The sequence below is a fragment of the Tiliqua scincoides genome, chromosome 6 (assembly GCF_035046505.1).
Source record: "Tiliqua scincoides isolate rTilSci1 chromosome 6, rTilSci1.hap2, whole genome shotgun sequence".
NCBI classification, from domain to species: domain Eukaryota; kingdom Metazoa; phylum Chordata; class Lepidosauria; order Squamata; family Scincidae; genus Tiliqua; species Tiliqua scincoides.
Window position 1 is genome coordinate 2,572,890 of NC_089826.1, and position 14,043 is coordinate 2,586,932.

At 50.4% G+C, this 14,043-nt stretch overlaps 1 protein-coding gene across 2 annotated transcripts in view; it reads left to right on the plus strand.

Moving 5' to 3' along the window:
- ADAM33 (ADAM metallopeptidase domain 33) overlaps positions 1-14,043 on the plus strand; it is a 69,818-nt gene that overhangs the window by 21,884 nt on the left and 33,891 nt on the right. For both annotated transcript variants that reach the window (XM_066631675.1, XM_066631676.1), the window contains exons 4-5: positions 11,368-11,446; positions 13,095-13,171. In XM_066631675.1, the coding sequence (XP_066487772.1) occupies positions 11,368-11,446; positions 13,095-13,171 (156 nt within the window). The remainder of the gene's footprint in view (positions 1-11,367; positions 11,447-13,094; positions 13,172-14,043) is intronic.

A 14,043-nucleotide genomic window follows, 5' to 3' on the forward strand; every position in this document is an offset into this window, starting at 1 on the left:
GCTGGACACGGCACATCTGGCTTTTGGCTGCTTCTGCATGTTTTGGTCTGAGGACGTTCTGGGTCTTCAGTTTGCTGGCTAAAGAACCAAGAAAGGAGTTACTGAAGACCCCCCCCCCCCCATTTGCTAAAGCCAGATAGCTTAAATCTAAGGGCTGCCCGGAAGACCATGGACCAGGAGCTGCAGGCCTTGCAGAGAGAGGGAGCTGCATTTCAGTGTCTCTTGCTTCAGCTAGTCACTAGACTGAATTTCTTAGACCGGTTTGCCCTGGAACTGACAATAATCGAGCTGAAGAAATGCTCAAGATTGCCCTGAGACTGCCTAGCTCCCCAGGCAGTGTCAGATGTTGCCTGGGTGGTGTGCCAGCCTCTGCTCTTTCCACTCCTTGCATTGGAAGAGGAGGAGGAGGGCAGAGCAGGAAAGAAAGTGTAGAGGGGAGCAGGGTGGAGGGATACTGTTTCCAACACTCTAGCCTCTTCCATTCTGTCCCCTTCTTCTCTTTCGAATCTAGGGAGTAGAAGGAGGAAGGGGGGCAGTGGAGGCAGGTGAATGGACAGAGGTGGGTGCCCCTGTCAGTCTGCTGCCTGCTTCAGTTGACCACATGCATGGGCCAGTCCAGGAAATTGTACAAGGAAGGCAAAATTGATGGGAAAAGAGGTAGAATTGGCTTTTCGGAGAAGGAGGACCAAAAAACAGCTGTACGATCTGGCCTTTTCCACTCTGAGCGACAAGGTTGTGCCATTTAAGCTTGTGGTTCATTGTTCAGTCTCTCTGAGTTATCTTCTAGAGCTGTTCTGGATGGAGCCCTGCTGGTAACGATGCTGTTTATTTCTGCAGTCCTTTTCCTTTGGCTCCTCTTACGAAGGATTCTGGAATGTTGTTTCTTTTCTTTTACACACACAGATTTTTTTTTTGGGGGGGGGGAATGTAACGGCAGGAGGAGGGAAGAGGAGAAAAGAAAACAGAGACGAGACGATGTTAATGCTGGTTGCCAGCACCCCTGCTGAAAACCTCACTTAGCCGGGAGGCAGGCGGAGGCCGAAAGCCTTCAGGAGACAGGCTTGGTCTTGGAGAGCCGTGCTGAGGTCTAAGGGCACTTGCTGCTGCTCTCTCTCCAAAGTGACCCAGAAATGACAGAGAGGAGAGTGAGAGACTTTAGGTTAGTAGGTTGGTGGCTTGGAGGTCTTTGTGTCTGATCACTTTTCCCCCCACAGCATGATTTCCCCCCTCACTCTTGGACCTTCACTGGGTTGCCAACCCTTAGATTTTTCTTACTTATGGTATTTTTTGTCTTGGGTTCACTATGAGGTGCGCGATGCTCGATATTTCGACCTTGAAGGGTTTTATTGAACCAACCCTTGACTCAACAGAGTCCACCCCAATGCACCAAATTTCCCCACTACTGAATATCCCATCTAAAGCTCTACCAACTTTGTTTCATTAACATACAAGCAGCTCTTCAGTAGCAAAGCTTTCTGGGTGGTGCGTAATTTAATTAAAAAGGGGCACAACATATAAAACAGAACAACAGGAAGAGGAGGCAACAAAATCACAGAAGTGGCAACCACAGAACAACCCTGAAACCAGCTATAAAACATGGTGATAGTATTTTACAGGAGTTTAAAAAAAAATCACAGATTGGCAACCCCACCTTGGGCTCACTTTGGCTAGACAGTTGGGTGGTGAGGTCATCCTCTGCCCTGAAATGGAGAAAGACCAGACTTACCGTTCAGTTTGGTTCCTTTCTTCATTGGGACTCGGAAGGCTTGTCCACAAGGAAGGTGCTGTGTATCAGGGATGGAGCCTGAAGGCACTTTGTGTTTTCTATGTGTCCATGTTTTAAAGGGCTCTCTGGGCCCTTGGGCTGTGTGGTCTCCAGTGCAGAAAGATCACCCTCTTGCCCAGGTAGTTTCAAAGAGACTTGTTTTTTCCTGTGCTGGGCTCGGTTCTCAGTCATCTCCCCTGCTGCAGAGAAAGAGAGGCTAAATTTGGAAGAACACACTGGGAGAAGAGGGTGTTTAAAAGGAGGGAGAGAAGTGGAGATGAGGGTGTGGTGGCACCTCCTGATTCCAGCTCCTTTGTTTTGATATTTAACTCCCTTGGGTCCCTGAGAAGGAGGCCAAAACCTGAAATGCACTGACCCTATAAGAGGGCATTAAAGTACTGGAAAGCAGTAGAAATCTCTCCTTGTGAAGCTTTTCTCATTGAAAAGCTGAGTACGTGGACATTCAGTGTCTAATTCAATGCTTTGCTTTTTAAAAAATGTTGTTAAAAGCACTGAACCTGCACAGCCCTCTGTTATACATGTCAGCAAAAACCAGGGTGTAATATATATATATATATATGTATAGCACCAGAATGCAAGAACAAAACCCCAGAAACCAAAGTGGCTTAACCAAACCCGGGACTCTGCTCAAAGTGACATCCTCTTATCAACCAATTTCTGACACCTGCAGGCCTCCTGACTCAGAAGAGAAGTTTCAACCAAAGTGTGGGGTGGTTTCTGGGACCGTAGCAGGAACGAAATGGGCCAACCTGGCTTAATGCCTTTGTGGGGGTGGGAGCAGTGGGCCAGGAGGCCCATCACAGCTGCGGGGTGGAGGGGGTCTAATTGAGGGGAAGACTGGGGAGGGGGTCCTAAGGCAGAAGACATGGTCAAGACAGGCTGTGGTGGAGTGCTCTTTTGGGTAGACAGGGGCAGAAGGACCAGAGATGGAAGGCGGGGTTTAGGGCAAGCAGGCGGTCAAGTGCCAGCTTGTGCCGGTGAGGTAACTGCTCAGCCTCACCGTGGCGTCCAAGCAGCCCCTCTCCCTCCCCTTCAGAGCCAGGCATTTGCCTCGGTTCTGCTCCCACCATCTGAAACGGCTCTGAAGGGGAGCGGCCACTTGCATGCCACTTGCATGCCATGGGAGCACTAAGCTCCCTGCAAAGCTTAGTGCTTTGCACCCTCTCTAGTGATGCCACTTTAGCTCTGTGTCCAGCAGCTGCCTCTGGTGATGCAGTTCCAGCTCCGCCAGGTTCTGGGAAGTTGCTCTGCAAGCAGGGAGATGGGCAGAAGGTGGGATGTGATTTTCTGGGTGGGGGAGGCAGTTGCTCACTTTTTCTCTCCCAGAAAAAATTATTCTGGCCCAGTGAATTAACCGGGCGCAGTTCACTTCAGGGCAGGCCACCTTGCAGAGCAAGGGCCCTCTCTCCCCTTTGCCTGCAAATGTGCTGCAAGAGGGTGTTTAAAACAGTGCCGCCGGGAGTTGTGTCTAACCCTGTTCAATAGACCTGTTGTTGTCCGGACGCCTGAGCAGACCATGCGGCATGGACTTTGCGCATGGAGTCCCTCAACTTCATTCTCAACAGCTCCATTTAAATCTCATGCCCCAGCACTGGGCAAGGTGTTTTTCCAGAAGCTCTCTCTGGATTAGCCAGCAGTCAAAGCGGACCGATTGGTGTTGGAGATAAGGAGGACAACATCCTTCATGGTCTCTAGAAGGATTTTGCTTCTCTGTTTTTCTCTGCTAAAGAACAAAGTCAGCAGCTCCTACTCCTGCCTTGTGGATGGTCTTGCTGCCATGGCGGGCTGAACAAAATGCATCTTGCTTTAACAGATCACTGTAAGCATTTAAATTTACAGTGCAACAAAATCAGGCTGCCGGCAGCTATGAAACCAGCTCCAGTGCTGAACAGGAAGCGGTTATCTTCCATTTCCTGTTTTGTTGGAGCTAATTTAATCTAATATTCAGGCTCTCAGCAGCCGGATTCCATAGTTCTGGAAGTTTAAATGCTTACAGTGATCTGTTAAAGCAAGATACACTTTTTAATGTTATTACGCAGGGAGACACACCATTGAAACAGGTGTCCCCCATTTCTGGGGTTTCCATATCTGGGGGGGTCCGTGGAACAGATCCCCTGCAGATACAGGGGCATGCCTGTAAAAAAAAAAAAAAGACACTTGCCTTCTTCCTCCGACTGTCAGGTGCTGTGGTGTTCAATCTTGTTCATCTCATGGCACACTGAGAAAACTTGTCAAAGCACACCCACTGGTTTTGACAACTGAACAGGCACACCTTACTGATGGCCAGGGGCTCACCCCATCCCAATAGCCCTACTGATAAATGACACTCCCCCAAATGCCCATGGCACACCCACGAACCATTTGCAGCATATCAATGTACCACAGCACACTGGTTGAAAAATGCTGGCCTGGCAGAACAAGAGGGGGGCCGACATCCTCATCCTGAACTGGTGTGACAAGGCTGAGCCGTTTTCCGAGACGGGTGTGAGTCAGCTCAGAAGGTGACTGGATATGGAGAAAGTCACAAGTGTGAGACACGCATGGTATGACTGTAAAGCTTTAAAACAGAGAGACTGGGAAGGGGGAGGGGTTTTTCTGCTGCTATAATTTGTCACAGTGCGCAGTGCGCGCCCCCCCACTCAGCTGCACACTTTCCAGTCTTCTTTTCTGCTCATCCTCTCATTTGCTTGACTGTTTGAACGTGTGGCTGCTTCTCACTTGCATGTCTGTCTTTTGTTGCATGCATAGATGTCCTCATCCGCAGTTGTGAAGACTCACTAGGCATCTTTCCACAACATTTTCAGTACATCTTTGCATTGCAAAGGGCTGGACATGTCTTTATCTTAGGAACATAAAGCAAAGACTGATCCAGTTATCCCCCTTTTGCTGCCTCATTCACAGGTGGCAAAATTAGGGGCACCATTTTGATAATTTATTCTTCTCCAGAGACGAGAAACCCACCCTGGATCCTCTCTACCTCCTGGGTCTAGGCAGAGACTACTAGGAAGGGGACCTTTGCTACCCAAGCCAGGCCAACCTGTGCACTGGGTTTAAGCCATTTCTGCCCAGCGTTGCATATACGCAACGGGGATCAAGCACCTATAGGCTGGGCAGAACTGAGTTAATGTAGCTCAGCATTGACTTTTTTAATAATTAGGTTTTGTAGCTTTTGCTACGGCCATAAGCTGGCCAAATGTGGGATATCAATTCTATAAATAAATAAAGCTGCCAGGATACTGCCTGAGATAAGAAATCACCATAGAAAGATGGCTGTTGTGTTGCTTGCACATGTGCCTGAGAATGAGGTGTGGGGGGGGGCTGGAGTCTTCTCCCCTGCCCCCCACCTAAAAGTTCTGACCGAAACGCTCCGTCATGTGAGGCGAAAATGATGAGGTGACCTCCTGGCCGCGCTCTGGGAGGTTCTGGGGTTTTCCTTCGGCTGCCAGCTGCGCAGAACTCAGTAGGGTCACTGGCTACCACAAGGCAACCAAAGGTGGCCAACTTCAGGTGGTGACTTTTGGCTGCCATTCATGGACAGAGTGAGGGACGGACAGGCCTGAGGCATGGTCTAGTAGGAGGTTCTCTTGAGCCAGCCCCACTGAAATGAATGGAATGTGCCCAGTGCTCTTGCTCATCTCCCAGTCATTGCACAGGAGAGCTTCCTACTGGGTTGTGCTCCATGTTGGGTTATCAGGAGGGGACCGTTCTGGGGCAGTCCCACATCAGGCTCCCAGACGGCCCCGACCTTCAGGGTACCTTAGCCACTTCCACCAGGGACACAGATTGGGTCCCATCACATCTCCTCTCCAAAGTGCCTTCCTGCTTTCTCTCACCAGACGTGACCTGTCATGGGGGAAGGGGGCGAAATGATGCAGAGCTCAGCCCCTCTGCTTTTGATTAATGCTCTTGTCTCCATTCTTGGCTTTTTATCATCTGTTCCAACATCAGGAAGTGATTTGTCAGCGGCGGAGCCGAACTGCATGTTAGCCCCAGAGCCTCCCAGCAGGGCCGTTGAGAGACAGCAGACAGCTGTGGGAAAAAGCCCGAGAGTGACTCAGTGAAGCCCTTGGCAGGGAGGGGCTGACATGGGGTGGGGAGAGACCCGGCAGAGAGGAGCAAGGCCTGTGTGTTCTCAGAACGGTGAGAAACCTGTGCAAGCAGAACCAGCCAGCCCATGACCTTCTACCCCCTGAGACACGGTGGCAAAAGCAGCCCCCCTCTTACCTGGTGACATGCTGGCCTCACCCCCCCCATTCGAACAGGAAGAGGGGGTGAAAGAGAAGAGGAGTTGCTGGAAAGAGGAAGAGGGCTGCTGGAGTTACCAATGCTGTTGCCCCAACCCTCCTCCACACTCCCTCTTCTCCTCCATCCCACACTTCCTTTTCCAAGCCAGGGAGTGGGCAGACAGAGGTGGGCCACCCCTGTGAATCTGCTGCCTGAGTCTGCAGCCTCCAAGATGGGCAGCCTTGCGCAGAGCTCCATCTGGCTTTGCCATCTGTGTTCTTCTAGATGGTTTTTAAAGGGGAATCAGACAAATGCTTGGAGAATAGATCTTTCCGGGGCAGTTGGATGGCTGTCCGGATCCTCCATGTTCAGAGGCAGCCTGCCTTATAAGATTGGCTACTGGCAAGGAGCAAAGTGAAGGGTTGCTGCCTTCAAGCCCTGCTCGTCTCTTCCTGGAGTCTGGCCACTGCTAAATGCTGGACTAGAGGGACCTACTCTGGTCAGATCCAACAGGGCTCTTCTAATGTAGTAGTGGGTGCTTTATGTCTTACAGAAAGCAACCAGGTCTTGCATCTGTCATTGCTAATGCATTACATGAAATGTCACCCATCATGTTGACCTTGGCGGGGCTTCTTAATCTGGAAAAAAAAGGAGGGAAAGTGGGGACATGACAGCAAACATCCCATTGACCTGGTGTGGGTGAAGTGGACAGAGAGAAATGTTTCTCCCTTCATAGTCTTAGAACTTGTACTAATCAAGCCAATGCGTATAATATTTAATTTGTACTATAAAACTATTAGGCAGAAGATTCAGGACTGGCAAAAGAAATTACTTTGCATAAGATACAGTTCTCTCATGGAACTCGTTGCCACGAGATCTGTGCATGGATTTTAGGCTAGGTGGCTTTAGAGTGGGGTTCAACAAACGCGTGAAGCAGCAGAGTTCTGTCAGTGGTTATGAGCCCTGATAGCTAAATGGAACCTCCAGTTTCCAGGGCAGTGAACCTCTGAATACCAGATGATGAGGACAGTGGCTTCCTGGAAGTGCCTAGGAGTCAGTTGTGGGCCGTGACTTTCCACGTTTTCCTTCCCACAGTGCACTGATCTCTATGGTCTTCTCTACGGCTGTCTCCTTTTGTGATGTCGCTTCAGCGAGACTCTTCTGGGTGCTGTGGCTTTGTTTCAAGGGCCACTGTCCCTATAGTCATGAATTGTTTCTCTTGCTCTGCCAGCTCTGCGGTGGAAGACACCATTTGTCAGTACAGACAGTGGCCCTAGAAACAGAGTCACAGAACCCAGTAGAGTTTTTCAGCAGTTTTCAGCCACTGTGCTCCAAACCCCCACGGCGCACCCACAGACCTTTTACGGCGCACCAATTTGCTGTGGCACATTGGTTGAAAACCACTGCTTGTGGGGATCAGGGTGCTGGAGAGGATGGACCCGCTGTGGTTTCTCCCTTCAGGTCAATCTCTCTCCCACCATTGATGGGAATTGGTTGCAGTTCTGATGTGACTCAATTTTCACCCTTCACACGGTTGCGTACCTGTCACTGGAGAGCACTCCTTCCCCCACATAGCAGGAGCATTTCAGATTGAATGTGGTTTTACACCAGAGCATCAAAGCCACTTTGTGGACAGGGCCTGATACCACATTGCTGGCGAGAAATGACGTGGCTTCTCCTGCCTGCCCTGGCCAGGTAGGGATCCTGCCTCCATTGCTGAGCTTGGGCAGTGGAGACTTGCCTTGACTTGTTTTCCAGGTAAAAAGTGGGGAATCCCTTGCTGCCTTCTCTCCCTGGCAGAGAAACTTTGGAGTGTCCTTTTTCAGATTTCAGCTGGACTCACTGTTAAGTCGCAAGTGGGAAAAGGGCTTCTCTCAACTCTGCCTGGAAAAGAGCCATTCCTTGATCTTGCAAAGCTTACATTTTCTTCATCAGTAGCTGCTCAGCTTCCTTTTTTGGGAATCGTCAGTGAAGTCATCCGAACTGTCGACAAGACAGAAGTTGCAGCTTTAGTAGTCTTTTCCTAGACTGAGCTTCCTGAGATGCGTGGGGGGGGGGGGGGGGGAGATTGCATGCCCTCCCTCCAGCTAGAGGAGGCGAAAAGCACTAGGTTTTGCAGGGAGCCTCACTTTTTGCAACCTCCCCCTCCCCTTCGGAGCCATTCCAGGTGGGGGAGCAAAACAGTGAATGCCTCCAAGAGGAGGGGCTGCTTGCACACTGCAAGGAGGCTCCCTGCAAAACTTAGTGCTTTGCACCCCCTCTGGTTATGCCACTGCCCTTCCCGCACCCAGTGCTTCTTTCACACAGGAAATGGAACATGGTTCCATTGAGCCTTCTTCCAAGCATCTTCCAAGACATGCATTGAGAGTCTTCTGTGTAGTGGAGGGCATTCAGACATCCCCAAACAGCTCTGCCCAAAGCGGCCTCACAGGATTCTGCAGGCTGGGCCTTTAATGCACCAACCCCCAACCCCAGTCCTGCACATTCTAACTGGCAGTGGCTCCTCAATGCCTCAGGCAGGGAAGACCTTGCTGGATTCCGTGGCTCCTTGACCCCTTCCAGGACACGGGCATGCAAAATGAGCAAATAAACCAGATTTCCTTTGTTGGCACAAAGCGTGCAGGTTGCACAACTCAGCCTTTCTTGAATCCAAATAGCTTGATTTTATTTATTTTTTCAGCCCCATGTCTGTGCAATTCTGGCTGACGGGCCAGGCCTGGATGTAAATGTTTTGTCTTCTTGGATCAGGCTGGGGTTTGCTGTCTGTGCCTCCAGATATGTGGTCCTGAGGGCACGAGGAGTTAATCTGAGTGGTGTGTGGAACAAGCCAGGATGCTGTGATTCATGCTGCATGCACGTCTTCTAATCCTGACCCCTGGAAAGGCAGACTGGAGAAGGCCGGGTCAGCCGAGAGAGAATCCTTGTCTGCCGCTCCTCTTATGATAACACCGCTGTGCCACTCCATTTAAGGCAGTTCTCCGTCTGGCCCAGTTGGCTGCTTTGTTTTCAGGGATGTTCCTGGTTGTTCAAGCCCAGGACACCATCTTGGGAGAATCGAGGGCCTGGCTTGTTTACTGAGGCCTCCGTTTGAATGTCTGCAAAATCTTCTCGCTAAGGCAGGATTTGGGATGGTGGCAGGAGGGTGGTTGTCTTCAGACACTGAAAGTAGGTGCAGGACTCAATGAAATGCGTGCTGCTGGTTGGACATCAGGCCCACCTGAGCTTTCCCAAGTCTCCTTCTGCTCAGTCCCTGGAAGAATGAAGGGTGCTGCCTTCCACCTTATGAGATGACAGGATGGGCAGGGAAACTGGTTAGTGCCCTCAAACCGCCATGGGTCTGCTTCAAGTTCTGCCCATGCTCCAGTGGCGTTTGGGACATGTACAGAACAGCCAGAAAAATACAAGCAGGACCCATGCTAGAAGGGCACTTGTTTTTATTCTCATGGGCACCATCTTTTTTAACCTTGCTTGGACTAAATGCATTTGGCCACATTGCTCCTCAGCCTCTCGCATTCCCTCTGAGGCACAATTGAAGGTGTTGACGTTGACCTATTAAGCCCTCCAACACCTTGGGCTGTGCAGACATTAGTGGCTGCTTCTGCCACGGTCTTCAAGAGGAACTGTGCCTCTTGATTGTAGCATCTACGTGCCAAGTTCCAGCATCAAGAGAAAGAGGCGTTCTCAGCTCCGCCGTTGTGCAACTTCCTGTGTGCATGAGAGAGATGCTGCAGATTGTTTATTCTTTTGAGCATGGGTGCATGTCCATCTAGGAGGATCTTCCCTGGGGCTGCTACTTTGTGGATATTAGGAGGAGGGCGCTGATGCCAGAGTATCAGTAGAAAGCAGGTCCCTGCCCTGAGGACCTTACAGTGAGATAATCAAGAAGGTGTGAAAGAAGGCTGCAAGTTCCCTGGAACCCATGGGGATCTCCTTCCTCAAAGTGTGGGCTAAAATATAATGATCCTGTAACCAATGAACAGGGAAGCAATATGGTAACTTGCACACCACACAGTCTAAATGCGTGTAGCTTCAGGGGACAAGGACATAAAGTTCGTTGGAGCTGCATGAGTGAAACTCCCAGCACGGTTTTCATTTTGTAAAAGCAGCTGCGTGTGGGGGGAAGTTCTCTCAAGCCTGAGGTGAATTGAAGATTTTGGGACTCTTCCCCCCACCTACCAAGCTACTTGGCACATAGATGCTATAATCAAGAGGCGCAGTTCCTCTTGAAGACCGTGGCAGAAGCAGCCACCAATGTCTACACAGCCCAAGGTGTTGGAGGGCTTAATAGGTCAACGTCAGCACCTTCAGTTGTGCCTCAGAGGGAATATGAAAGGCTGTGGAGCAATGAGGCCAAATGCATTTAGTCCAAGCAAGGTTAAAAAAGATGGTGCCCATGAGAATAAAAACAAGTGCCCTTCTAGCATGGGTTTTCTCCCCCAGCTAAGAGCATCTTTGGATGGGGGCATTTAAGCCACGACAAGATGCTCTTAGCTGGGGGAGAAAACACATGCGCACTTTTTTTGAGCCCTTATCTTTCCCACTCCACTCCTAAGAGCAGCTCTGGGGTTTGTGCCATTTGGATCAAGATAATGGCATGAGGAAGAAAGACAGCCCAATCCCATTGACCATTTACACTGGCAGAACATGGCTTCCGCAGGCCTAAACAGCTGTACAGCTGTGGCAGATGCACCAGAGCACATGGCCTGGGCACTGCCAAAAGCAGTGAGTGGCCAAGTCCATGCGAAGAGGGATGCCAGACGCTCACCAGAGCAAGTAAGGCAGTGCAGGGGTCAGGAAGTTTGGGGGGAAGGGGGTGGGATATAGCAGTGGTGGGAGGGGATGGGGTGGGGAGGAGGGCAAATTGGACCTGGGAAGGGGGTGGGTTCAGTGGAAGCAGTGCTAGCCAAATTCTACCCTCCTTCCTGGGCCCAATCTGTCTTCTTGGGTCAACGCAGCCTTGTGCCAGCAAGCTGGTACAGCTCCAAGTTGACCCATGGCAACTGCTGGGGTTTACCCTGAGGAGGCCTCAACGTGCCAAAACTACCCCATGGGATATAGCGGACACCGCACTGTTCCCCTGCATTGCTGCGCAGCACAGACTCTCACACAGGGCAGCTCACATGATGTTTGAACATGAAGTGGACTGCAGACCGTGGAAGAAGGTACTGAAAATAATTGGTTGGTCTTCAGGAAGGCTCAGTTGTTTTTGTTTAGAGCAGTACAGAGAGGGAATGTGTGTTGGGACTGGTGGTGATTCAGATGACTCTCTCCTCATGTCATTGTAACGACATTGATCAAAAGGAACCTTCATCGGTCTTTCTTCTAACCAGTCTTCTCTCTCACTTCCCCTTTTACAGCAAGCTGCTGTCACCACATTACACGGAAACGCACTATACGAAGGATGGGCGGGCAGTGACCATGTCACCCAACCACACTGTAAGTGAGAAGCAGGAGCCTGCAGTAGTGATGGGACGATGCTGTCGTTCTGGGGGCAGAACCTTTCCCTTTGCTGCCCAGTCTGGTGGCTGGAGAAGCTGAGCTGATGTCTTTTTTTCTTAAAGAAGAAAAGGGTAACAAAGCAGAGGCAACATTCTTAACCTTGGGTTTCTTGCCTTGCTTTACAACTTGACTTATGTATACACAGTAGCATAGCTAGAGGAGGTGCAAAGCACTAAGTTTTGCAGGCACCTGAATGTGCTGTGCACCCCCTCTAGCTATGCCACTGCGTATAGAGATCCATGTGCAGGTGGAATGCCTAAATAGGCTGTGTCTTGTCCCTTTTCTGGGGTTGCAAGTGAGCCTTGTGCTTTTTACACACACAGAAACACTTTCTCATTCATTCATTCTTCATATTATTCACTCCCCCCCCCCCCAACGTTGAGTACTATCCAAAGAAAGTTGTTCATGATGAAGCACCTGCATGGGCTGGAGGTGAAATGACAAAGGCTAGAGGGGGAGAGAGGGCAAAGGGTAGCAAGGGATGAACCTCCATGGTCAACAGGTGGAAGGGCTCTGTCTTTCAAGTCCTGCTTATGAGCTGTCTGGCACCCTAGGCCAGAATGCTGGACCAGATGGTTGCTCAGCAGATCTTATGAAGAACTCTGTCTATTGCTTTAAGGTGAGATAGTGAAGCAGAACTTCCTTGTACGAAAACAGTCTACCTGAGAATATCAGGTGCTGAGGACAAATGCAAGGAGGACTGTGGTCTTTGTGCCCTCTTTTGGGGTTCTCTGGAGGCGTGGCTGACCACTTTTACAAACAGGATAACTTTTGGCCCGTCTCTTACATTCTTAAACTACTTTCAACCCAATCCTATCCACGCTTTCCTGGGAGTAAGCCCCATTGACTCTAATGGGACTTACTTCTGAGTAGACATGCCTAGGATTGGGCTGTTGGTTGTTAAAACTGGAGGTAAGCGAACGAGAGTGTGCTGAAAGTCCCAGGATTTCTCCATCTCTGTCTCAAAAATGGACTACGTAACAACATGGTGCTTTGGTGATTCAGTCCAAGAATTGGTAGTTGAAATTTCTGAGCCAATTGTAAAGTGAACAACTTATCCTATAATGAACCTCTTTTTGCAATGGATAAGCCATTGTAAAGTGATTTGATCGTAAAGCCAACCCATTGTCTTGTAGCCCCCCCTTGCCAGTTTTACTGTAAATGTCCATCTTATTTTGATCTTTAACACCTGCCTGGTTAGGCTCAGCCAAGAGCAGGGTGCCTGTCTTCCGTGACTGCCAGCCCTACACTGCTGCATCTAATTTTGGGGAACCCCTAGGAATCTGGGGCTCCTGCCAGACATCTGGGAGGGCAAATCTCCAAGCAGGCTGTCTGTTTCAGCCTTGATGAGGACAAAAATTACTACCATGTTGTTCAGGAATCAGGGTGAATTGGGGGGAGGGGTGACAGAGAGTTCCAGATGCATTGTGTGCCCCCCGAACAAAGAGTGATGAGATTCTTGCCGGGAAGTTTGGTTCTGCTCCAGATGACTTGATACTCTGGAATTTTCACACAATCTTGCTCCACTTTCACACACGAAACAAAGAGCCTTCTCAATAGTTCCACCCGCTGCCTCTTCTTACAGGAACACTGTTACTACCACGGGCATGTCCGAGGGTACCGGGGCTCCTGGGTGGTGCTGAGAACTTGCACTGGAATCAGGTAAGAAAGATGACTGGGAGACAAGAAGTTTACAGCTACACACTTTTCTCTGAGGAATGCAGATACAGTAGCTGCTTCTTGCGCATGAGTCTGAGTAAAGCAGCTAAATTCTAACCATCTTCTGTACAAAGCAGATAAGAGACATTATTCTTCCCCTCCTGCAGTGGCATAGCTAGAGGGGGTGCAAAGCACAAAGTTTTGCAGGTAGCCTCACTGCAGCATCCTCCCCCTCCCCTTTGGAGTCATTCTTGGCAGTGGGAACAGAGTCATCCGTGGTGCAAAGAGGTGCTCAGTTTCTTCTGCACCAATTCATTGACTTACAGCCCAATCCTATGCTTCCCAGCGCTCACTGGAAAGCGCTCAGTGGTGCCAAAGCGGCCACCAGTGGGTGGTGGGAAGCTGCTGGGAGTCTCCTGGGGGGAAGGGGACAAAAGTCGCCTTCCCCGAAGGAAAGCCCCAGCCTTGGCCGTGCATCTCCTTGTGTCTGTGCCAGTATTTTGCAAGGGCAGACTAGGGACTAGGTGAAATGGGCTATGTCAGAAGGCCAGATGCAAGGGAGGGCACCAGGATGAGGTCTCTTGTTATCAGGTGTGCTCCCTGGGGCATTTGGTGGGCTGCTGTGAGATACAGGAAGCTGGACTAGATGGGCCTATGGCCTGATCCAGTGGGGCTGTTCTTACGTTCTTATGGATCCTGAACTCCGTGTCAGGCTGGAAGGCTTGACACAGAGTCTCCCTAGTCTGCCCCTGCAAACTAGCCAGTGCAGACATGAGGAGACACATTGCCAGGATTGGGGCTTTCCTTGTGGGAAGGGGACAAAACTCCTTCCCCCCCAAGGAGACTCCTGGCAGCTTCCCAGGGCCTGCTGGATC